At 33.0% G+C, this 27,617-nt stretch overlaps 1 protein-coding gene and 1 pseudogene across 1 annotated transcript; one reads left to right on the top strand and one right to left on the bottom strand.

Moving 5' to 3' along the window:
• Positions 1-433: 433 nt before the first annotated feature.
• Positions 434-1,744, bottom strand: LOC120124994 (annotated as a pseudogene).
• Positions 1,745-16,419: 14,675 nt separating this feature from the next.
• LOC120124993 lies at positions 16,420-16,932 on the top strand. The gene has a single exon (XM_039143524.1). The coding sequence runs from the start codon at positions 16,420-16,422 to the stop codon at positions 16,930-16,932; it is 513 nt and encodes a 170-aa protein (XP_038999455.1).
• The last annotated feature ends 10,685 nt before the right edge of the window (positions 16,933-27,617 follow it).

The raw sequence follows: 27,617 nt of genomic DNA, 5'->3' as shown, positions 1-27,617 counted from the left end.
CAAACTGTAAAGCCTTGATAATTAGTGGTGTAATTTCACCATTTCTTTTGACTTGCAAATAAACGGATAAGAAAGAGTGTTGGTCCTCAACCATTAAACTAACGTTAAACAAACATGTTCACGAAAACTAAACGAATAAACACAAACACCTTCAAAAAATAATTTTTTTTTATCCTGAAAACTTATACGAACACGAACCGAACATGAACACCTTCAAAAATAAACAAACGAACAAAAACATAACTTTATTAGTTCAAACTAGATTCATTTACACCCCTAGTCTTAGGGCACAAGCAAGAGTTTATTTGAATACCAAATGAAATCCAATTATTTATTGGCTAGAATTTGAATCATCCATATACCAAGGCATCAGAAAAGAGCAATTTCTGGTGCCTAATCAGATAAACTAAGATCCATGAATTCACTCCAAAAGAATAAGATTATCAGCGTGAAATGATTTTGGTTCATTGACCAGATTCAAGATATTGAGCAATTAAAATGCGTCAACTCCACAGGTACAAAAGACTAAATCTTCAAACAAGAACAATACACACCAACAAAATTTTCAGACAAGCCCTCACAATGCAATTGAATAAACTTCATCTGGAATCAACAAACGCAAAACCTAAAACCCAAACCCTACAAGCTTAGCTATATACCAAAAGGATGTTCAAATCAATAAATAGCATGAATTCAAAGGCAAACTAACCTTAACTCACTGTACATACAGCTCCTTAAAAGAACTTCATTGTCTAACCTCCGAAAAATGAGAAGAAGCCACGGTTTTTGGGCTCTTCCTCAGCCATAACAGCCTTCATACTATACTGCTCAACAAGCCTCCAAGCAGCTTGCTCGAACGCCAATCCGGCAAGGGCCGGCGGCTTATGCAGAACAAGCGGATACCCTCTATTGGTGCTTCTAATGACCTCGGAATCCTCGGGAATCACCCCTAACAATGGCAGTCCCAACATCTCTTGCACATTCAAAACTGACATCATATCTTCTCCTTTTATCATATCGGTCCTTACCCTGTTCACTATCATTTTGATATCCCTTATCCCATCACATTCTAACAGCCCCGTCACTCTATCGGCGTCCCTTAAGCTAGTTATTTCCAGCGTCGTCACCAGAACCGCCTCTTTTGCCGGAGTTATTGCCGTTATTAACCCTGCGTCGATCCCCGCCGGACAATCTATTAGTATGAAATCCGGAGATCTTTCGTCACGCGCTTTGAGAGCGTCGACTAGCCAAACCAACGCTTTAAGCCGAATCCGATGGGGAGTTTCGATCTGGGCTTGGAAATGCAAAGCAATTCGAAAGTTGGACCACGCTTGTCTCGAACCAATGCTTGATCCAGCCAGCAATCACCGTTGAGTACCTCGATGACCGTGTAATTCACGCGATTCTCGAGACCTAGGAGGAGGTCTAGGTTACGTAGGCCAACATCGGCATCAATTGCCACCACGAAGAATCCGAGGCGGGCTAAGGAAAGTCCGACATTGGCGGTGGTAGTTGTTTTTCCAACGCCGCCTTTACCGGATGTTATGACCACCACGCGCGGCATCTCCCCCGCCAGCTCAGGCTTTTTGTTCCATTGAAGGACAGATGAAATGGGGGAGTGCCTCGATTTTGGGTAGGGTTTAAGAGGTTTTAGGGTGATAGGGTCTGAAAAGGGTTTAACTGAAGAGTTAAGAAAAGTGGGATTAGGGTTTGAGGGGAAGAACTGTAAAGAGAGCACTGCTTTTTAGGATTTTAGGAAGACGAAGACGACCAAAGAGGATATCATTTTATTTGGCATATATCACAAATAAATATTTAAAATACTTTTTTATTTAAGTATTTAAAATATTTTTAATCAAAATAAATAATTAAAATTATTTTTGTTAAAAAATAAGTACTTAAAGTATTTTATGTCAAAATAGATAGTTAAATTATTTAAATTTTTTTATCTAAGTTCTAAAAAAATTAACATGTGACATTAATTAAAGAATATTTTAAGTACTTAGATAAAAAAAAATTGAATATTTTAGACACTTATTTTGATCTAAATTTATTTTAGGTACATATTTTGACAAAAAAAATATAACTTTAAGTACTTATTTTGACAAAAATATTTCAAGTATTTAAATAAAAAGGATGATATATTTTAAGTACTTATTTGTTATAGGTAAATTTATTTTAAAACCCCTAAATAAACAATTTTTTTTAAAAAAAATAGGACCATCAAAAGATTATTTAGAAGAATAACCCCAAATCGTCCACATAGGACGACCTCACGACCTGCAAAACGCGTGTTAAGTCCTCGCACTCTCCAACACGCGAGATACGTTCGATGTGGACGTACTTTTTAGGTAAGCCAATAACGAAATTGGATAAAATGACATCGCGCATTGCGAAACGCGAGATAACTTTTATGATCCAAAATATCATGAGATTTATGGGGATCTTACGACCTGCAAAGCACGATGTTCTTTCGGATTTCGTAAAACAACCTAATTAATAATACCCTTTATGATCCAAAAAATATATTATAATAAATAAATATAAGAATAATAATAAGTAATAATATTAATTATTCAATATAATAAATAATATATAAATATAATAATTAAAATAGAAATTTTATAAAAAAATAATTATAATATATTTTGTAAAATTTTAAATAATGAAAAATTATATTATAATAAATAAATAAATAAATAAAACAATAATAATTAATACAAATATAATAAATAATTAAAAATATAATAATATATAAATATAGTAATTAAAATAGATATTTTATAAAAATAATAATTATAATATATTTTGAAAATTTTGAATTTTGAATTTGAATTAAAGAAATCTCGCTTCTTATAGAACGCGATGTACTAGGAATTATGTGTTTTCAGTACCTCGCGTCTTGCAGGACGCTAGTTACATTTAAAACTGTGATTCCCCGGGTGCAAGAAGGTCTATAAATTGGGTCCTCTACTCATTTTCATCACCATACCGGGTATCCCTTTCATATATTCAAATATTCAAATATTTCATATCATAGTGTTGAGTCTATTAAGACATGATCGAAGTCACGTATTTGATTATTGGAGGTGAAATGATGAGGTAAATTAATTAATATTATTTTGATTTTTTACTATTAATTTTTTTATTTATTTAGTTTATTTTTTTGGTATTTAAATAATTTTTTAATATTTATATTTCGTAGGGATATGAACGTGTATTAGAGTGTCATATAAATCGTGTGACACCACCCGATGCAGATATTATTGAGTATTTACATTTATCATGTTTCGAATATATCATTAATATAACTGGTAACGGTGTGAAGTTGCATCATCCACTTATCAATGCGTTAGTGGAAAGATGGAGACCGGAGGCGCACATGTTTCATTTACCGTGTGGGGAGACAACTATTACCTTGCAAGATGTTGCATTTCATCTGGGATTGCCTATTGATGAAGTAGCTATTACTGGTGTTGTTGGTGCCCCGAGAAACATATGTGAGATATTGCTCGGAATTGATTCACCTAATGATGTACACGATGGTGGAAAAATAAAAATTAAATTTTTGGATGAAAATTTTACGAATTTACCTTAGAATGCGGAGCATGAAGTTAAGGAAGTAAATATAAATGTTTTTATCTATGAATATTTATTAATATTTCAATTTATTTATTTACTTTTTTTGGGAAATTAAGTAGTTATATTATTTTATTAATTTTTTGAAGCGATTTACTCGTGTGCATATACTACGAGTTACTGAGGGGATTTTAATGCCAGACAACTCTCGAAATAAGGTGTATATGATGTGGTTGAAACATTTGCAAAATTTGAGTGATTCAAGAAATATAAGTTGGGAGTCAGCAGTTTTGACATTTTTGTTCTGACAACTTTGTGGACTCGTAGATCCTACGAAAAATGTCATTGGAGTTTGTTTATTGTTGATGCAATCGTAGGCATGGACTCGAATGCCCTTTTTATGCCCAATCCTTAAAACACATGTCCTATATGAATTTCCGTTACTTAAGATGTAAAAAAATTATTTAATTTTTATATTTTTTTAATATTACTAACAAATAATATAATTATATTATATTAATGATAGATGAATTGATGAAACCTCTCACATCCACTTACCAACACATCAACGATACTTTTGCGTACTCCTTTGGGATTTCTTACGCCACACCACTGGCGCAACTGAAGTAATTCCTTTCTCCGACTCGAAATGCTCAAATCCCGGAATCTCCTCCCTTTAAAATATTTTCAAAATGCTCAAGAATTTGGATTGAAAATGAGGGATTTTTTAAGTGGCCCTTGAGGGTGCGTTTGGTTCACGGAATGTAAGATTACCAGTGAGAATAAAAGATTACCAGGGAATAGAATTACTGGGAATGTTACATTACTGTGTTTGGTTGGTTTGGCAGGAATGTAAGATTACAGTGTTTGGTTGAAGGAATAAAATATTACTGGAATGTATATTTTACCAAATTGTCCTTGTTCTATATTTTTTAACAAGTGAAATTCTAAATATTTAAATAAAAATTATTTATATAAGAATTCTATTTGTTGATAATATATTACTTGAGTATTTAAATATATCATTTATTATTTTAATTTTAATTAAAATTAAATTTTACATAATTTATGTAAAAATATATTAAAATTTTACATCAACATTTAACTAAATATTTACATTGTGAAAATTCTTTATAGATATTCATAATAATAAAAAGATGTAAATTATTTTTGTTATCTAATATATAATATTTATTATATCTTCTATATACAATAATTTATTTATTTATCTTTTATATTTATACTTAATTCTGCATACTTTATCATTATTATTTATCTCATGAATTTATATTACAAAAACATAATTCAAATAAGTAAGAAAATATAAATCTAAAAATCATATTGTCTATAATTTTATATTTCACCGTCATTCATCATTATCTTTGCTAATATTTTAATAAAATTATTAATACTCAGTTCTAATATGATTTGTACGTAACTCTTGATTACGAAAAGCAAGCAACCCAATAATTCATGTTTCCCAACCTGTAATTTCTCTCCGAACATACAAAAACCGACAGAGGCCAAACTTTGAACATACTAGACCGTTAATTTCTTTTAGATCACACACAAAGGACAAGTGAAATAGCTTATATGTATCTAAAGAGAATTCTAAAACAATTTTAAGTTACTGCTAATTCGGCCATGTCTAAATTATTCTAAGATATCAGTCATGAAATTGCTAATTCGGCTATGTCCGAATTATTGTAAGCCTGTCTGAAATTTGACTTATTTCCGAATTAATTAGACTATTTGTAGGGTAAAAATGATGCCCTATTTAACAATAGAAGATGTAGCGAAAACCAAATTTTTGAACTGACACTATTGAGGATTAGTTTTTGGAGTAAAAATATAGATTTTTAAGCATAAATAGTAAAAACAAAGATGATGTATAAAAATTTTGATACATAATTATTGGGGTAAATAAATTAAGTTTGAATGAATAGGATTTTATTTGTATTTGTTTATTTATTTTTATAAGTATTGATGTTTAATTTGTATTCATTTAATTTTTAGTGTTGTATTTGTGTTCGTTTATTTATTTTTGAAGGTATTTATGTTCACTTATTTATTTTTTTAAGGTGTTAGTGTTCGTATAGTGCTTACGAATATATTCATTTAATGTTCGTTTATATGTTCACGAATGTATTCATTTGGTAAAATTATGTTACTAGTAAGAACTTTTCAAGCTTCATATTTTAACCTCTATATTTCATCATGTGTTCAATTTAATTAACTCTAACCTAAATTCTAAGGTTGAGCCCTACGCCCCATCTTACTTAGGAAGTATAAAATAAACACACCTTCTATTACAGTTACTGCTGAACTCTCAACAATCCACAATCATACTAAACAAGCTTATATCGATAGTATCGGTATGAAAATTCATTGAAAAGAACTAGCGACAAGATCACCGAAAAACACGACTCCGTGTATCTACATCCGAGCTTTGCCAAGAGTTGGAGAAAGTTTGGCCTGTCTACTTTATCCCTGAACTTACAGCAGGTTTATGGTTGGAAGGTCTATAACATCACATCACATATCTTCCAACAATGTTTTCCACAGGCAGAGGGCCCCTGGTTATCAATCAACATCGATATCATGATTGCATTTACATCATGAATTCACATTTCAAATGATGTACAAAAAGAGGAACAAAGAATATCATAGCCAAATCAAAACGTTCAAGAAGATGCTCTCACGAATCGTTAAGCTCTGCAGGAGTCTTTCAGGGATAAAGTATGTTCTAAACTATATCCATGTACCAAGAATCATAAAGAACAAAAGAAAATAGAGCTGAACACATAAAAAACTAAAAAAACAAAAGGAGGATCTAGCTAATTTACCAGTTATGAGAGTCGTAGCTGTTATTACGGTTGTCCCTTAACACATAAACATGATCATTAGGAACATACTACAGATCCAAGAAACACAATGCAGCCAGCATGAAACAACAATTCTGAATAGTGCACCACCCGAAGTCCTATGATAAACCCAAAACTAAAATGATTCGGGTCATGGAGTCCACCAAGACTCACATTTAATGCAAAAAAGTAAAGGAAATGCTGGAGAACTCAGGAATACATTGAGAGACAACAAAGGGGACTCACATTTAAGTCTGATGTGTATGATGGTCATTCAGCTATGAAATTTTCTTGTTGTTCAACACCATTGACATAGAGTGACCCATGATGAACCTGCATAGCGTAAGAGGACATTTTAGAAGAAGATGAAGAGCCTTCAACATTAAAATAGTCATATATTTGGACAAAACATTACTGAAAATCTCCTATAAGAAAGCCCATTGAACAACGAATAAAATAATTTCAATCACGCTCTAGATCAAGTCGTTGTTCAAAGTACTCACAAATTCGGAAAAACTGCTACCCAGAAGTTAAAAACAAAAAAACAAAAAAAAAAACAAAATGATAACACAATTAACCAAAACCGAGATCATCCATAGAATTCAATCTGAAGCAAGGCATAAATGGGATTAAAATTTCCATGATTTCTAAAGCTACAAATCCATAAACAGAGTTCACCTGCAAAGATCTTCTAAAATTAACAATTACTAAACAAACAAAACCACCAGTAGAAAGGAAAAACTAATTTTTTTTACCTTTTCGACAATGATCCGATCACCAACACGAAGAGTAGGGACGATGAAACGAATCTATGAAAATGTGGTCCACAAAAGAGTGATAACTAAGAACCTAAAGAACCCACCAAGACCAGACCACCTAAGGAAGCCCCAGTTCTAAATTTAAAGAACAACTGAATCCATTAATTATAAATTTCATCAAAAAAAATGAAAATGTGTTCTAAATACTGCTCCCAATAAGTAGTAATAAATGCTATGAGCTAATAAAACGATGGAAACTTAGGTATCCCCTAATCATAATTAGAACCGCCATTACACAAACACATTACAACCAAACAAATCAAAAACACCCAGATGAAGATTTCAGCCAAGAGTTAAAAGAATCAAATTTAAGAAAGAAGAAAAACAACCTTGGAGACAATATCATCACAAAGAGCAAGGTGGGTTTTGCAGTGCTTGCAGCTATAAGCCTTCCCTTCAAGATTCACCATAAATAACCTCCCCATGGATCTACCACCAACCAAATCTTTACGAACACAAAAGAAAAAAATGATTATCACAGAAAAGAAAGAAAGAATTGGTGATTGATGTAAAGGGTAGTCGAAATTGAAGAAAACTAAATGGATTCCATGTGAATGCCAGAAAGGGGAAATTATAAGTGAAGGGAAGAAAAAATATTTGTTTTTGAATTGTACTCTGTGAGCTTCTCTCACCAAATCAGTTTCCAGATTCGCAACGCCTGCATTTGTTTCTTAAGAATTTTCTCTAAAAAGATAGTATTCGCGTGGACGTGTCGAAGACACGTATTACCACGACCACGACCACGACCACGACCACGACCACGACCACGACCACGACCCGACCCGACCCGAGACGAGACAGACGGCGGCGGCGGCGGCGCGCGAGAGTCCTCCTTGTTCTCTATCACTCAACAAGGAAGTGGGAAAGGCAAGCCTTAAATACCATTCCCAATAGTGTTTCCAATACTATGTGGGATTGAGCATTACCAACACTTGTTCCCAATACTATGTGGGATTAAGCCTTAAATAGTGATATTATTTTTGAATGTTTTGCTTAAAATTGCAATAATCGCGATTGATTGTAGATTGACTTTTAATTATGACATATTTAATCGTATAATACTAATGCAATTGGTTTCCGATTCAATTGTTTTAAGGTGCATGATTGTTAATTGTTTCCTGAATAATCACATTGTATTGGAAACAAGTGTTGGTAATGCTCAATCCCACATAGTATTGGAAACACTATTGGGAATGGTATTTAAGGCTTGGCTTTCCCACTTCCTTGTTGAGTGATAGAGAACAAGGGGGACTCTCGCGCGCCGTCGCCGCCGCCGTCTCGTCTCGGGTCGTGGTCGTGGTCGTGGTCGTGGTCGTGGTCGTGGTAATACGTCGTGGTAATACGTGTCTTCGACACGTCCGTGCGAATACTATCTTTTTAGAGAAAATTCTTAAGAAACAAATGCAGTCTATCACAATGCGAATATGTAAATCGCAATGCGATAGTCCAAGTTCGCGTTGTGATAGTCGAAGTTCGCGTTGCGAATTTAGAAACTGATTTGCGATACCAGAGATCGCGTTGCGAATTATCGATCGCATTGCGATTTAATTGGTCATTTTGGCAAATCCAAAAAAAGTTGGTTAAAATCGTATATTATAAGGCATTTTTAGTCAATGAGATTATTTTCTCTATTTTTATGAAACGAATATTGAATCCACGTTAAGGAAATAAAAAATAAGTAAATTAAAAACTTTGGATCTAACAATCATTGACGATGGTTATAGATGACGACAATAAAAGACTGATGATGGTGTTGATTAGATATAGATGATAAGATAATCTGAATGAGTTCCAGGGTTATATTGATAGTTTCTCTAAATTTTAATAATTAAATTGATATCTTATCTAAAATTTAGGAGTTAAATTAATATTTTATTTAAAATTTAAGATTTATATTAAAAATTAATATTTTTTATTAACATATTGCGTCAATAAATTAATGAAATGTATTTTAGTGATAAAAAAAATTAAAAGTTAATAATTTAAGTGATAGAAAATTATAAATATATCATAAATGACCAAAATATTAATTTCTAAAACTCAATAGATAAAGTTGACCGCTTATTAAATGAAAGTTACCATTTCAGTGGTTGGATAAGGTGCCCTACCCATGTCCTCACGTTATGCAATTATTAACTCTTACGCAAACACCCACACCTTTTTCATATGATTTTCTAGGCTAATTTATTTAGATATTACTCAAATAATAATTTTTTATTTTCATATTTTGAATTAGCTCATCTAGTCAAAACACTTTCTACAGAAAGCGTTTATTACAGACGTAATAAATATATATTTTTGGGATAAATTACACTCGTTCTTTATCAAATTATATTCTCTCTTATTTTTTTTCATTTAATTTTTAATTTTTTATTTTATTCACTGAACTTAAAGATTAAATCATTTTGCTCACTTTCTTTTTCTTTCGAACGGTTGGATTATATGTTTTTTTAATATAAAAATAATTAAAAATATTAAATAAAAAAGAAGTTGTTCGGAGGTCACCGTCGACCACCGTCGACCATCGTAGATGGTGAGCGTTCGGTACCAAATTTCATGGGTCGTTTCGCCTCGACTTTGTCAGTCCGAAACCGACCTCCATTTTGTCAGAAGTTTCTCCGATGTCCACGAATTTAAGATTGAAAGTGAAGAAGCCGAAACATTTCAGTTAAGATTCACAGGTTTTGGAACATTTTTCGGTGAAACAACTAACAGATTCGGACTTAGAGGATCAAGATGAACCGACTCATGAAATTTGGGACTAAATGGCCACCGTCAAGATGAAACAACCAAAATTATTTTATTGTTTGAATTTTAGTCTCTAACTTTTTTTTTGTTAAAATAAGTCTTTAAACTATAAATTACAGCTCTATACACTGACCTAGTTATAAAATCAGGGTGGCAATAAATTTAAATTTTCTAATACAAAAATAAATTAATCAAACTATGAACACCAAAAAGTCTCTAAGATATTTTATTTTTTGAATATAGTCCCTAACTTAATTTTTTGTCAATAAATTCGTAATATAAAAAATGGGTAAATTATAAATTTGATAACTGAACTTTCATGTGATTCATATTTTACTCAAATTACTTTCAAAATTTTTAATTTGCTCACTCAACTTTTAAATTGTTCTTGTTTTAGTCACTCAACCGTTAAATATCTAACAGTGTTATGACATGACAATATCTACAGAAATGACGTCATTTTATATCCTACAAAAAAAGTTAAATTACAAATTTGATAATTAAACTTTTATATAATTCATATTTTACTCATCGTACTTTCAAAATTTTCAAATTGCTCACTCAACTTTATAGATTGAGTTTTTTTGTCACTATGCCAGGGTTAGATGAACGGACGGCCGGGGTGGTCGGAAAACAACATAAAACAAACAAAAAAGGTTCGAACTACTTATGTAACGTTTGACGATGGAGGCAACAATGGTGAAAGGGAAAATCGACTGGGTTTTGGTTGAAAAGAGTATAAGACTTTAGCGGTGGCGGTGGTGAGATGAATTGATGGCCGAGGTGTCCAAAAATCGATGAGAATCGATGGGAAGCTTTGGTTTCTCGACGAATCTTCGATGGTTTCTCTACGATGAACGGCGGGGAGCCTTGACAATCGACCACCAGGGTTTTGATTACGATGGCCTGACGCACACACTGGTACTAGAGGTGACGATCATGGTCCAACAGTGACTGAGATCAACGACGATTCATAGAACGATTCCTATAATTTTATGATGAATGATGGGATTTCATCAACGGTGAAGGGCAGGGCTTTGATCGGGAGGCAATGTCGGTGCTGTTGTAGGTAGCGGTGCGATCGCTGACTAGATATGGGTTCGATGATGAGGGCAGCGGTGGAAGATCGTTGACAATGAGAAGTTTAATGGCGGAGTGAGCAAAATTGAAAATTTTGAAAGTGCGACGAGTAAAAGAGGTATCATATGAAAGTTCAGTTATCAAATTTGTAATTTACCCTTTATTTTTTTTACCTGTCATAGCATCTGTGGCTTTGAACGATTAAAAAACTATTTCTCTAAGCCATGACATAATGACGTGAGATGTTTAATGGCAGAGTGACAAAAAAAACTTAATTTATAAAGTTGAGTGAGCAAATTGAAAATTTCGAAAGTACAGTGAGTAAAATAAGAATCATATTAAAGTTCAGTTATAAAATTTGTAATTTACCCATAAAAAATTAAAGCTCTAAACTATTAACTATTCATGTATTATTGTAGTATGTTTTAAGAATGAAATGATTTAGGGACTTAAAACAAGAATGAAAATAATTTAAGAATATATATTGATGAAAAATAATTTAGGCATTTACAGCAGTTACACTTTAATAATATATTATGACAAAAAAATTAGGGATTTACGATAAAAAAAGATAATGTATTTTAAGAATTTTTTAAGGTTTTTAAGGATTCATTAATATACTACAGTTTATGATTTTATAATTATCTTTTAATTATGATACAAATATAATAACATATGGACAAGTTTTAGATTATATAGAAGTATACAAGGAAAAGGTTGGATTTTCTCATATATGAAACTATTGATGAAGAGAATAAATGTGGTCTATTATCGTATAAACTTGCATGATTCTTATAATCTGCTTTTCGTTGAAACGAGCGGTGCTGGTAATGCCCCCGGCCCCTTGCAGCCATGTCTGATCTGGTCTGGCCCCTCGCAAACTACTTGTATGTCAGCTTTGGACACCTCTACATGAACAGAGTAGGCCAGAAAATATAATCCTACTTGGTTTGTTTTAAAATAATCCTACTAATGGTTAATTCTTATGATAATATTTCGGCTTAAACAATGTCTTATCTTTTTCTTTGGACCTTCCAGAACTGTATTATAATCCGACCAGCATCTTGTTTATAAACGTACCTAGAATTTCCAAGCTACAATGGCATCCTTTTACAGTATCTTCCTATTTCAATATGGAGGCCGATAAGGTCAGCATGATTATTAAAAGTCAAGGAAGTTGGACTCACAAGCTTTACCAAGAGATCAGTACTTCATGTTTGAATCATCTTCAAGTCTCAACCCAAGGACCCTATGGCTATGGCTCTAATTCATCTCATTTTCTCAGGTCAGTTAATAGCTCTTGATACAAACACATTAGACTATTAGAACCAAAATCATAATAAATATGAACAACAAACTAGGATCTAATCATGTCAAGTCATCAGAAATAAAATAAATACTAGATGCGAAAACGTACCTGAATTAATTGATAGATTAAAATCATTGATTCTTTCTTTGGTTGTGATCTTCCAAGAAGAAGATAGAATTCACTTAGGTATAAACTCTCTAACGGGGAAAAGAGAAAATACGAGAGTGTCTATTTCTTGGGGATCATAACCCTTTTATATAACTGATTTAAGAATTAGTTGTTGTTTATACTTATAACTCTACCCCTTATCGAATTATAAATACAACTTTAATAGTATTTACACTTTTATTTCCGTGACACTTCTAATACTTTATGATTTTATAACATAATTAGTCACCTAATTTATGTCATATTTTATTATAAAATATATATTAAAAATATGTACCCATAATTATGGATTTTAATCCAACATACTAATCAGTTTGTCGTTTGTTCATGGTTTAATGGAAAAAAATAATTGCACCATTTTTTTTAATTTTAGATGTCTAGCATGAACCAAACGAACTTGATAGGAGAGGAATTATTATTATTTCTTGAGGTCATGAGTTCAAGCGCATAAAATGTTAAATTATCTTTAGAAAATCGTCATCTAATAGTACTGTGTTTCTATTTTTTTTAAATTTTTATTTAAAAAATAAAAATATTATATTTTAAAAATCTAATTCCCCTTTGTCCCCGTCCCACCACGCACAAAGTGCAAATTCCCTCCCTGTCGCCCCCTCCCTCCTAATATAAACCACCCCTGCATTGGAATTGTTGAGATTAAAAATCCCAGTTGAATCTCACCCCTATTAAATTTAGGGTTTATATATTTAGAGGTTCGAGATGACGATAAAAATGATAGTCGATGAGTGGGTGAATGATAATAGAAGTAGTGGTTAAAGATTATTGAAGACGATTAAAAATAGGGTTTAATATAAGAGATTATTAAATTTTTGGGTTTTTTTTGTAGTCTTAAAGAAATTTAAGTCTTTTTTATAAAATAATAATAATATTTCCAATTTCTTTTTTTAGAAAGTAAATATTTCAAATATATATAAATATAACATATTTCATATAACAATTTTTTTAAAGTCGGTTATGGTACAAGCACTTATAAGAATAACACTGAATATTATGCACCTACTTTGTATACTCTAGTGGAACACCCAACTCTCTAGCCACATAGATAAAATATTATGCACCCTAGTTTGAAGGTCAAATTATGATATTCATCCTTATACTCTACCCAACTTGATATTTAATCACTGTAACTTTTTTAACTATAAGTGCCCTGCCTATCCTTTTTATGGAGTGAGCTTAAACTAATCTTATTGAGTTGGGTAGGACCACAAAGATGACAAAGCTCTCTTATAAAATATTTAAGGTTGTTGCCTTCTCATACGTTCATGTTGAAGGATTAAATAGGCCTTAGGGGTTCAACAACTAATAATAGAAATCAGTTAAATGTTTTTTTTTTTCAATAAAAATGAAAAAGATAAATAGATCAGGGGCTACTCATCACTTAATAAAAGAAAAATATCATTAATTTACTAAGTGGCTAGAGAGCTGGGTGTTCCACTAGAGTAGACAAAGTAGGCAGAGAGTAGTGCTTTCCTAATGGTTACAGTCCATATCATTGTCGTTGCTCATCAAAGGTGTTATAGAAGATGATAATTGTTGATCAGCATAATCGTTAATGGATTAAGAATTAAGATAACGACATATCTTTTCGGGAATTTGATCCAAGCCTTAACAATTAAGATATATTTGGATATTCAAATCAAATAAGATGATCGTCATACTTACTAAAGTAATTTGATGTCCGAACGTTCTCATGCTTTTATCGTAATTATTTGTTGTTCTCAGTTGTAAGCTTGTTAGAGAAGTATTGGCGGTCCTAGACTTCTTCCCGAACCATTTAACCCCAAGTTAGGCTTCTTGTCCAATCACTGCAATGGTACCGATACTAAGCTATTTAGTATTGATACCGACCTTATAGTATTTGTACCCTCCTTTGATATCAATACCAGTTTTACATTCGATGTCCTGAGACCGCCTTATAATATTGATACCCTTATTTGGAGTATCGGTATTTCTCTATTAGGGTAGCGTACCATATTGGGTACCAATACCAAATTAGGTCCGATGTTTAGGAAAATAAATCGGTATCGATACCCTTACTTAGGGTATTAGTACTTCTTCTATGAGTAGTACCGATACTTTCCAAGTACTAATATCAAAATTAACTATTGAAATTTACAATTTAACGATAGTATTGATACCTCACCCTTGGGTATCAATACCCGAGGAACATTATCAATACCCTATTAACAGAGTGATGATACTGTATGACCAAAAACTCCTTTATTTTGACCATCTGAAAAAAATTATCGATATTGTTCATCCAGTATCGATACTCAGACCCATAATTACTCTATTTACCCGAAAATAACACCCCAATTTCACCCTTAAGCTTTCATAAACCCTCAAACATTATTCAAGTCTTATGTAAGTCAAAAGTGGTCATGATAGGTAAATTTTCATGTTGTATAACATCATAAATCACAATCTACTATGGATGCTCTTGCATGCTCTATGAACTAATACAAGTCAGCCAAGCACCTACAATGAGTTACAAGTGGTATAGGAAAGTTTGAAGTATGTTACTTTGATCCTAAGCTGTTGGAACAACTCAAGGTTCAACTAGGTGCTAGCTTTTCCTTGCCTTTTCTCTTAAAACTTTCTTCAACTTTTTTCACTAATCAAGAGACAAGTAATGAAGTTACTAATTTATTTAGGAACGTAAAAGGAAGTTAATAAGGTTCCCTAAGGCTCAAAACTACAAAATAATAATAATAATGAATAAATAAGTTGGTTTAGTAAGAGTTTCTAGACCCATTAAACCCCCAGATATGGCTACAATGGCTAGATGTTGATATCGAGGGCTTGAATGGAAGCTCTAGGGGAGAGATTATGATTCTTACCTTCAGAATTTCAGACTAAACTTACAAGGCAACAAAGTTACTTCATTTCTCTAAGTTGCAAGAAGAAAGAAGAGATATTTTGAAATGGAGAAGGAGACAACAATAGTGAGGAAACTGAGAAGAGAATGCATCTTTGTTTATTCTCTCATCCGAATGACCTCATTCCCATAAATGAGATTCAACCTTTGAAAAATAAAATGGGTTAATCACCTCTCTGGTCCCTTTAATTTACCTCCAACTCAAAAATATCCTTTTATCTCTATTTGGGCTCAATTAAAGCCCAAACCAACTCAATTTTGGACCAAGGTTTCCTACATGGGTAATGGATTTATCCAAAACCTTCTCGGGTCAACCCAAAACAACTAACATGAGATTTGAGACGTTACAAAAATAATTTTCATCACAAATAACCTGCTTTCTGTGACAAAATTCTTTAATATCACAATTAAATAGTCACTAAAGATCATACTTCTTAATGAAATGGATAAATTTATAACTTACAATTAATTAAATGATCAATTTATAATTTTTCACAATGGAAATATTCAATAATAATAAAAATCTTATAATCAAAAGATTATTTATATATTTTACCCTATTAAAACTATGAGACAAGCCGCATATAAAACGTCTTCCCGGGTTGGAGATGGACGGACATTTGATCTCTGAATATCAGATTACATTGAGTTAATGTAATTTTCTACCAACAGCCTTTCCCCCCGTAAAAGGTACACTTTTTCATATTTTCACTTTTACTCAGTTATGATGAGTAGTCCATGTTTCCTTCTTTCCTGGGATTCAAAGGCAAACGAAAAGGTGTTTGATCCAAATGCAACGGCTACTTGGTTATTCCCTTGTATAACAAGTAGAAAAGGCAACCGGTCATTCCCTTTTTTACAGCTCGGCAATGGCTCCCCCCCCCATCAGATCTCCATACTTTTCTTCTCCTTTTTGCATCGATAAAAACCGGCTCCATTTAACATCAATCACAAGAAATGTCCACTACATCGAAACCCCATCCGTGGCTGAGAACAGCCATGAAAATGTCCCTCAAGAGACTGCCCATTCTCCACAGCTTGGTATCCAAGTCCAGCCATATACGTACCAAGATGAAGAAACCCATGATGATTCATAAGCTTGTTTCTATCAAGAAACCCACAAAGCTTAATAGGTTTAAGCTCCTCAAGCATTACAACTATGGCTACCTTGGAGGGTATCAGTTTGACTCCCCTTCGAGCACTCCTCTTATTCGCTACTGCAACCGAGAACACGAGGTCCAAAACAGAAGCATCCATGATTTTTACTCGGTGCTGCTTTGGTGCAAGTGTTTTGGTAGCTTGAAAGCTCAAGTGAGAGAAGATGTGGCTGCTCCCATGGAATTGGCAATGGCAGGGGGAATAGATTTTGAAGAAGATGATGGAGATGATGATTCAGTTGATGCGAGGGCTGAGAGATTCATTGAAAATTTCTACGCAGAGATGAAGCTGCAGAGGCAGGAATCGTTTTGACTGAATCAATCCCTTCACTCTTTGTTTCTTTAAACTATTTGCTTCAATTGAAGTAAAATACTTGGTATTTCTCTTCTTTTTCACTGATGGAGTTTCCAATTGTTGTTAAAGTTATTTTTTTACAATAAATTATCTTAATCTATAAATCAAGGTTCTTAACCTCGAAGTCGTGGTATCGAGTTCCACGGAGAGCATTTCATAATTTGGAGGTATTCTACGGGAGCTGCTCTCAATCTGGTGTTGGGGGCAGCCTACTATCTTACCACCCCTTACCCACATATGGGAACAAGGAACAACCATTTATCTTAATCTATAAATGGATCTACAAATAATAAAATAAAAGTAAAATTGATTCTATTCAATTACAAGAAATTATCTTAATCTATAAATAGATTTACAAATAATAAAGTGAACTTATTTACAACTCTTTTCAAGAAATCTGTGAATTGCCTATGAAAGAAGCACCAATAGATCTATTAGTTGATAAAATTAACTCAAAATATCTATATTATCTCGTATTGTATGGTTTCGATCTTTAACATTTATTTTAAAAAATGTAATACATTTTCATTTAATCATAAAATAAAAGAAGCACTAATAAACTCTTTAAGAATGATATATCCTCTGTTATCAATCCCCTTCTTTTCCAAATAAAATTTGAAAAGGTTGGATTGAAATCTATTCAAATTTGAGTTTAATATTTAGGATTTAGAATATGTTATATTAAACTAATAGAATCTGTTAGTTTATTAAATTAAAAAAATCTAAATTATAAGAAAATTACGATAAATTATCTATTTAATCATTTGTTTATTTTTTATATTTATTTTGATCATCCAATTTTTTAAAATCATCTATAATATTTACGTTTTATTTCTATTTTAATCACTTACGGTCAGATCCACCTCAATGGCTTCCAATTCTCCATGGATCTAGAAAGTCATCAATTATGTTAGTTCGTCAACTCATTCTCCATATTCATAGACGACAACAGTATCAAAAGAAATTAAAAAAAATGATTTTGTACACTGATAAATAAACTAAAGGATAAAATACACAAATGGTTCCCCGACTATTAAAAATTATAAATGGTTACTCGATTATTTATTATGTTCCAAACTCGTTCTTTTCCGTTAAAAAATTAACGGTCATATGAGTTGGATGTAACATGTTGACTGAGATATGATAATCGTTTGAGACTATGAGATCAGATTTTTTTCATATCTCAGGCAGCATGTTAACGTATATCTCAGACTGTAGTCAAATTTTTAACAGAAAAAGGACAAGTTTGAAACATAATGAATAGTCGAGTGACTATTCTGTAACTTTTAATGGTCAAGGGACTCAACAAAGCAACTCTCTATAATTAGAAGACTATCTAGTAACTTTTAATAATCGAATAACTTAATAAAATAATATTTTATAATCGGAGACTATTTAATACTTTACCCTAAAATAAAATGAAAAGACGTGCTAATAGAGCATATAAAAAAATGCTACGAAAGCAGATACCTTAATATAAACATTAAATTCGTTAAGATATCTATCTATAAATAGTCAGTGGAGTGGTAAGGTACATATGGATATATTAGAAGACGAATTATAAACTCTGAATATGAACAATAAAATATAGTCACAATTAGATATGTAGAATAATTTTATACTCTAATAATAAATATCATTAAAAATGTAAATGAATATATATGGTTTTGGTTGTTTTGACATGCGATGAGTATGAATTCCTAAACAACAAAAAAATAAAATTAATCTGCAATAATTGAAGCCTCCGTAGTAAAGAAATACTTGTTATTCTTTGAGGACTCGGGTTCGAGCACTATAAATGTCAAGAATGTATTGTAAGTGATCAATATCGAAAAATTGAAAGTTATCTTTAAACATATATTACTATATACTTACCTTGATTAATTGGAGAATGAATATGGGGAAATTTAAGCGACAAATGACTTAAATCCTGGTTAATATTTGTTCATATAGTTTCAATAGACTTATTAAATTTTCAAAGACAGGAGCAGTTATTAAATTGACATATCCATACTTAAATTACGGGTAAGCTACACATCTAGTACTCCAACTATCACTTTTGTTTCATTTCAGTCATTCAATATTGTAGACACTCATTTTCGTACATTTTTTATTATTATTATATATATATATATATATTATAGTTTGAAATCATTTTGAAAATTATATAATATATGGTTTTTTGAAAAAAACATTTTGAAAATATATAATATATAGTTTTTGAAAACATATATATTATATAGTTTTTGAAAACATATATATTATATAGTTTTTGAAAACATATATATTATATAGTTTTTGAAAACATATATATTATATAGTTTTTGAAAACATATATATTATATAGTTTTGAAAACATATATATTATATAGTTTTGAAAACATATATATACTATATAGTTTTTTAAAAAATATTTTTGAAAATAACTATATAATTTTTTTGAAAACATTTTTAAATATATATAATATATAGTTTGAAAATACTTTTGAAAATATTATATATAGTTTTAAAAAATAATTTTTTGGAAAACATATGTTGTATGGTTTTGAAAACAAGGTTTTTGAAAATAAATAATATATAATTTCAAAAATGATTTTTTTATTTTTTATTTTTTATTTATTGTTTATTAATATATATTTATTTTTTATTTATTTGATCAGGTCTAAAGTTGAGGTCTGAATAAAAGGGTCCAAGTCCGGAGTTCAACAGGCCCAACCGGGTAGCCTGACCCAACAGACCCGGTCAGGCCCAAAAAGTGCACTAGGGTTTCCACAGTCAAGCATTACGTCGTATGAGGGTCAAACCACGAAGAATCACACAGGCGAGATATCCGACCATGCACCGGTCACCGAGATTTTCGGCCAAGGGAATCGGGATTGACCCCTCCCGAAACCCCTGGCCAACGATGGGTTGGTTACCGCACTAATCGAAACCGAGGATCACCGGTGAAGGGTATAAATACCCCCTACCAAGCCACTACAGAGGGTACCAACATCGACGACATCAACAGAGGAACATATATCGAGAGCCACGAACCCACAGCAAAAAAAAAACACCAACGACAACCCACAGAATCATCAAAGCCAAACTACAAACCATCATCGAGAGAACCAAAACACGAACCATTGATAGCACGAAAACAGAACCAAAAAACATCATCGACAAGCAAAGATCGAACCAAAATCGGGAGCCACAACAACAACAAAGCAACACCAAAACAAAATCAGAGAAAGAAAAAAAGAGTTTACCACCGTGCGAAGCATCGGGAACGCCAAAGGTCACCGGTGGCTCGGGTTACTTTCGAAAGGTATTCCCTAGATCTACCGGTCTAGGGTTATTTTTAAGCGAAACTAACGTTGTTTTTGGGTGGAGGGGAAAAGAGGATATCTTTTGGGTGTGTTTGGGTCAGTTCCGGCCACCGGTGCCGCCGTCAAAGGCTCCACCGCGGCATCCTTCCCCGACAAGGGGAAATTTGAGAGAGTTCTCCTCTCTGTCTCCCTCTCATTTTTGGTATCCTAAGAGCAAATGAAGGAGTGGCCATTTTTTGGCCTCAAATTATACATTTATATAAAATGCAAAACGACGTAGCTTTGTTCTTTTTGGTTCCGTGTTTTTGAAATTTTTGGGAAAATGCCTTGTTTAGTCCCCTTATTTTGTGATCATGCCATTTAACTATTAATCCAGCTTTCAGATATTGTAAATTGAGCCTTTGTTTTCCCATATTTTCATTTTCGTCAATAATTTATGTATTATGTTTGATGATTTTCAGATTCGGCCCTTTAATTTATGCATCTTCTATTTTAGTCACTGTTTGGTAGTAGGGTTAATTATTATTTAGTCCTCCAACCTTTATTTATTTATTTATTTATTTTTCCTCTCTTTTCACTATTTTATTTCACTTCTGTTTTAAAATTATTATATGTTTTATGTTTTGTTTTCTATTTCTTATTTTCTTCTTAAATCTTTTATTTTATTTATTTTTCTCCTTGATTTAGTTGGTTTTTCCCTTTTGTTTATTTTATTTTTATGTTTTTATTTTTTATCTAACATTTTTCGACTCCTTTAGAAGAGCCCCAACCAATTAAAGGGAAGCAATTCGAATCTGATTTTTAATTTTTAATTTTTACAATTAAAGACAATCGACAAATTAATTGGTACTGAAAGGACGGTTCAAGGGTGCTAATCCTTTCTTGACCGTAACCGACTCCCGAACCTGACACTTTTATGGTAAAACGTAGATCATGTAAGATGATGTTCTATCCACCTAAATGTTTTTTAAAGTGATCGGTGGCGACTCTAACCCAATCCATTTACGTTGAAGCCCAATTTCGGGCCCAACCGAAAGACGGCCGTGATAACTTGGCAACTCTGCTGGGGACAGGTAAGTGAGCCAGGCCAGAATTAATTTTTGGCTGTCATTTTAATTGGAAATGGTAAATTTAAATTTATTTATTCGATTCTAATTATTTATCTTTGATTATGTTTGAAGTAAATAGTTGTACTGATGCTTTCTTTCAATAATTTCAGATTCTTGAAAAATTTCCATCTAAGGCTCTATACCCGAGCTCCAAACCCTTTTAAGTGGGGGTGAAAGAGACACTCTCGTGAGAATTTATTCTCCGTATGGGCCTAGCAAGTAACCTCCGGGATTCATATACCTTATGCTTTCGAGTGAATTTATTCTCCGTATGGGCATAAGGGAATGTATTCTCTCGAGTTTAACTTAGTCCACATAAGCTTGTAATGGGCTTAGGACTAAGGATCTGGCAAGCCCAAAGGGGCACCAGTAAGGAGAACTCGAGTACCATTTTAGAACCTAAACATGGAGACTACAGGGAATTAGAGCCCACCCCAAAACCTTATTTCAAACCATAGGCTATTTTTTTCCTGCTTTATTTCCTGTTCAAAGCATGTGAACTAGAAATTTATGCGGTTATGACTTGTTCAAAATCAACTTGTGGATAGAGATCATGTTCGGGTAGGAATACTAAGTATGTGGGGTAGATATCATGTGAGTTATGACCTTTTATTTTCATTATTGTTTTGATTTACCTCCCTAACTCTTTTCATTTTTTTTTCATTTTAATTTTCATCATTTGCATCATTAAAAAACGAGGTGTTGATCCACCAAAAATATGTTCGTTAAACCTAAATAATTTGCATTAATGGACAAAGGGGTTATAATACAAGAGATGAAAAGCTCAGAAGTCCAGCTATGGTCAAAGAATACTCAAGATGGACCGGGTTTACACTGTGTACACCAGAAGTTAACTTTTTGAGCTGGAAAGGGTTGTAGGGGCAAGACGAGATAAAACATTTTTAGCCTGGAAAGTCCCTTCAAAGATAGCAAGATGTTAGCTGAAATTAGAGTTCATTGTTGACGAATTAAAGAAGAAAACTTTAGATAGTTCCTTTTAATGGAGGCTTCCAAAGGCACTCCCGTTGAGGGCAGACTCAGCAGAGAGTGAAAACCAGAGATGCAGCCGTTCGATACTCTTGGGACAAGTACAAGGCTGAAGACAAACCAACTAATCTGAAGCTGTTTGGGGTCTATACCTTTAAAAAAAATTGTCTTCTAAGACGTAACATTTTTTTCCCCAATAAAGATTATTTATAGTAATAAACACATTTTTGGATCAGTGCCTCGAAACTTCATGCATCATGCATTCTTGCATATTTCACATTTTTTTCATTCACATTAACTAACAAGAGTTGGACACACCTCATCCACATAATATTCGTTCAAATAGAAAAGAGCGGGAATTTTACGATGAAAGCAAGGACACTCCCGAAGCATAAATTTGTTCATTTGAGAATACATCAAAAGGAGCTCTGTCAAGTGAAACAGTTGAAAAATGGGGAGCAAGTGCAGATGAAGGCCCTAATCCTTGACATTCTACAAATAATGGGGCATCCTAATGAGGCTTTATTCTATTTTGCAGTATCCTGTTTGGATTTGTTTTTTTTTAACTTTCTCATATTTCTTTTTGAAACCTGCTTTTGAACTATGACATATTTCTTTTTATGAGGATATTTCAATGAATTTTCATTGGGCATTGAATCCAATTTACAACTTGAAATTCTTTGAATATCAACTGAATTAAAAAACTCTGTAAATGATTCAGAGTTACAGATATTTGACAAAGTAACAAAACAAAGACTTTACCCCGAAAAGCCCGAACACTGTACATTTCCATTACAAGAACCAATATAGCCTTCTCCTCTCATAAAAGAATGAAAAGAGGCTTGGTATTTAGATGTTCAAAGGTGCGGACAACATGAGACATCTTTTGCATATGAAATTTTTATACTTTTTGTTTAAGATGTTCAATGATGATAATGATCTTCACAGATGGAATAGTTGAGTAAGCAAATCTAGTTTAGGTCAGTTATTTGGAAATTGAACTATAAAGATGAGATTCCTTGACTTTCAAAAGCACCTAGACTATAACTTCTTCTTGACAAACTTAAGAAATTGGACCCGTATACCCAGATTATAATATCATATATATACAATAAAGCTTGAGCTATCCCTCTAAAGTAATTGGTTAAAAGCCTCGGCTTTATGGATAATATTCAGCTAGCTTGATAAAGGTGATTATACTATACAATAAAGCTTGAGTTGTCCCTCTAAGGCAATTGGTTAAACGCCCCGGCTTTATGGATAAGATTTAGCTAACCTGATAAAGGTGTTTACATATTGAGTTGTCCCTCTAGAGCAATTAGTTAAATGCCTCGGCTTTATGGATTCAGCTAGCCAGACAATGGCAAATTAAATTTATTTAAATAAGGAGTTTCGGTAAAAATGGACTAAGAGAGTTAAGGAACATCTGTTATAGTCAATTTCACACGAGCACTCAAGAATTTCATTTTTAGACCGATATTTTTGCACTGTCTTTGTTAGAAGAGCCTATAAAGCTTGAACAAATGGAAGATTTCAGAGGACCGAAATAGAAGGTCTAGTAATTGATCATGTTAGTTGTGTTATTTTGTCTGCATCCAGTTAAAATACCAAGCCAAAAAAGGGGCATGTTGCAATGACAAAAAAATTGACATTTTTTGGCTGAAACCTTAGAAAGTATGAGGCCAACCTAAAGCCAACTCATCTATTTGAACATCTGTCAAAGAACATTAACTCTGAAAGCATGAAAGAGCTATTGATTCTTTTAATATTCTTTGAACTCATGTTTATAATTTGATTCGATCGTGAGCTTGAATTAAGAGACAACATTTTACAAAATTCTAATATTCTTTTTTTCCCAAAATAAGAGAAAGGAAAAAACATTTTCAAACAGGACAATCTCAAATATGAAAGGTCTTTGAAGCTGCAACCCGAGAAGAAAATGGGGGCATGATCGATTCTAAGAACCAGATCAGCAAACAAAAATGAGGCTCTATCCTAATTCATGTTGCATGCATATTAGGCACACTTAAGAGCATCACATTTATCATCTTTTCACATACATAATTTTTGCAGCTTTTAGAGTCAAGTTTCGACTACAAGACGAAGGATACTCGATTCAAAAGCACCTTTAAAGATTTGATGGTGGTTGCTTAACTCAGCAACAAGAAGCTACACCTCAACCAACTCGAAAGATTGAAAGATCAGATGAGTTGGAGAACCAATTCAGAAAGTGTCCAGTTCAGTTTAAATCAACGTTGAGTGGCTAGTTTCCGGTTGACGTTTTCAAGACAGATTTCAATTCCACGACGGAAGATATCAGGCTGGCAGAATTTATCAGTGGGCTTTCCCGCGAAGGGGAGTCATGCAAAAATCATATCACTTGGTTCAGACCCGCTTAGAGGAACCACCTGAAGAATTATGATCGGCTTAGACCCGTGAAGGGAAACCATTTTTAAAGAAACTATTGACAGCATAACTCAAGGTGAGAAGGGTTATTTGTCAGCCAAATACATTCGAGTTCGATTACACTCAGCTCCAAGGCACATCATTTGTAGCATAGCTCAATGCTAGAAGGGCTATTTGCCACCAAAAGACCTTCGAATTCGACTACGTTCAGCTCCAAGGCATATCATTTGCAGCATAACTCAAGGCTAGAAGGGCTATCTGCCAACCAAAGACCTTCGAGATTGACTACGCTCAGCTCGAAAGCACATCATTTGCAACATAGCTCAAGGCTAGAAGGGCTATCTGTCATCAAAAGACCTTCGAGTTCGACTACGCTCAGCTCCAAGGCATATCATTTGTAGCATAACTCAAGGCAAAAAGGGTTATATTCCAACAAAAGACTTTCGAGTTCGATTACACTCAACTTAGAGGCAAATCAAATTTACAGCATAGCTCAAGGCAAGAAGGGCTATATGTCAATAAAAGTGTCGAGTTCGATTCCATTCAGCCCGATGACACCTTAATCACACTACTTTCCGGTTGCAATCGAGGTTTTCAAGTCGAGAAGAAGACCTGGGTTAACCGTGCCTCAGTGACAAGAAACCGTTTTATGGCAGCATAGCTTAAGTCGAGAAAAACTATCTATCAACGAAGACCTTTCGAGTTTGATTCCATTCAGCTCGAGGGCTTATCAACCACATGGTGGAGTCAATGAACTACTTTCCAGTTGAATTTTTAACCGATGTCTTTAAACCGAGAAGAAACCGAAGTTGACTACAAGAAGCCACATTCCAATTCAAATTTCGAACTACGACTTCAATTCCATTTCAAGATAGACTCGACTTCGCGATGAATGAGCCATATGCAACACAATTCGACAGGGAGTTATTCTTAATTGAATTATCAGAGTCAATTTTTCAACTCCACCGAAAGAAAATTTGTGTCCTTTTTTCTTTGTCCTATTTTTTGTTCCACTAAAAAGGATAAAGAGGGACAGCTGTAGACACTCATTTTTGTCTATTTTTTTATTATTATTATATATATATATTATATAGTTTGAAATCATTTTGAAAATGATATAATATATGGTTTTTTTTGAAAAAACATTTTGAAAATATATAATATATAGTTTTTGAAAACATTTTTTAAAACATATATATTATATAGTTTTTGAAAACATTTTTGAAAATATATATATTATATAGTTTTGAAAACATTTTGAAAACAAATATATACTATATAGTTTTTTTTTAAAATATTTTTGAAAATAACTATATAATTTTTTTTGAAAACATTTTTAAATATATAATATATATTTTGAAAATGCTTTTAAAAATATGTTATATAGTTTTTAGAAATATTTTTTTGGAAAACATATGTTGTATGGTTTTGAAAACAAGGTTTTTGAAAATAAATAATAAATAATTTCAAAAATGATTTTTTTATTATTTATTGTTTATTAATATATATTTATTTTTTACTTATTTGATCAGGTCCAAAGTTGAGGTCCGAATAAAAGGGTCCAAGTCCGGAGTCCAACAGGCTCAACCGGGTAGCCTGACCCAGCAGACCTGGTAAGGCCCAAAAAGTGCACTAGGGTTTCCACTGTCAAGTATTGCGTTGCATGAGGGTCAAACCACGAAGAATCACATAGGCGAGATATCCGACCATGCACCGGTCACCAAGATTTTTGGCCAAGGGTTTCGGGACTGACCCATCCCGAAACCCCTGGTCAACGATGGGTTGGCTACCGCACCAATCGAAACCGAGCACCATCGGTGGGGGTATATACCCCCACCAAGCCATTGCCATAGGGTACCAACATTATCGACATCAACAGAGGAACACATATCGAGAGCCACAAACCCACAGCAAACAAAAAACACCAAAGACAACCCATAAAATCATCAAAGCTAAACCACAAACCATCATCAAGAGAACCAAAACACGAACCATCGACAGCACAAAAATAGAACCAAAAACATAATCGACGAGCAAAGATCGAACCAAAATCGGGAGCCACAACAACAACAAAGCAACGCAAAACAAAATCAGAGCAAGAAAAAAGAGAGTTCACCACTATGTGAAGCATCGGGAACGCCAAAGGTCACCGGTGGCTCGAGTTTCTTTTGAAACGTATTCCCTAGATATACCGGTCTAGAGCTATTTTAAAGAAAAACTAACGTTGTTTTCGGGTGGAGGGGGAGAGAGGGCATATTTTAGGTGTGTTTGGGTTAGTTCCGGCCATCGGAGCCGCTACCCTCTGCCGAAGGCTCCGTCGCGACATCCTTCCCCGACGAAGGAAAATTTAAGAGAGTTATCCTCTCTGTCTCCCTCTCATTTTTGGTATCCTAAGAGCAAATGAAGGAGTGACCATTTTTTTTGGCCTTAAATTATACATTTATATAAAATGCAAAACGATGTAGTTTTGTAAATACCAAAAACGGCGTAGCTTTGTTCTTTTTGGTTCCGTGTTTTTGAAATTTTTGGGAAAATGCATTATTTAGTCCCCTCATTTTGTGATCCTGCCATTTAACTATTAATCCAACTTTCAGATATTGTAAATTGAGCCTTTGTTTTCCCATATTTTCATTTTCGTCACTAATTTATGTATTATGTTTGATGATTTTCAGATTTGGCCCTATAATTTATGCATCTTCTGTTTTAGTCACTGTTTGGTAGTAGGGTTAATTATTATTTAGTCCTCTAACCTTTATTTATTTATTTATTTATTTATTTTTCCTCTCTTTTCACTATTTTATTTCACTTATGTTTTTAAATTATTATTTATTTT

Source organism: Hibiscus syriacus, unplaced genomic scaffold (genome assembly GCF_006381635.1).
Source record: "Hibiscus syriacus cultivar Baekdansim isolate YM2019G1 unplaced genomic scaffold, ASM638163v2 tig00110429_pilon, whole genome shotgun sequence".
In the NCBI taxonomy this organism is placed as follows: domain Eukaryota; kingdom Viridiplantae; phylum Streptophyta; class Magnoliopsida; order Malvales; family Malvaceae; genus Hibiscus; species Hibiscus syriacus.
This window is presented reverse-complemented; position numbering and strand designations above follow the sequence as displayed.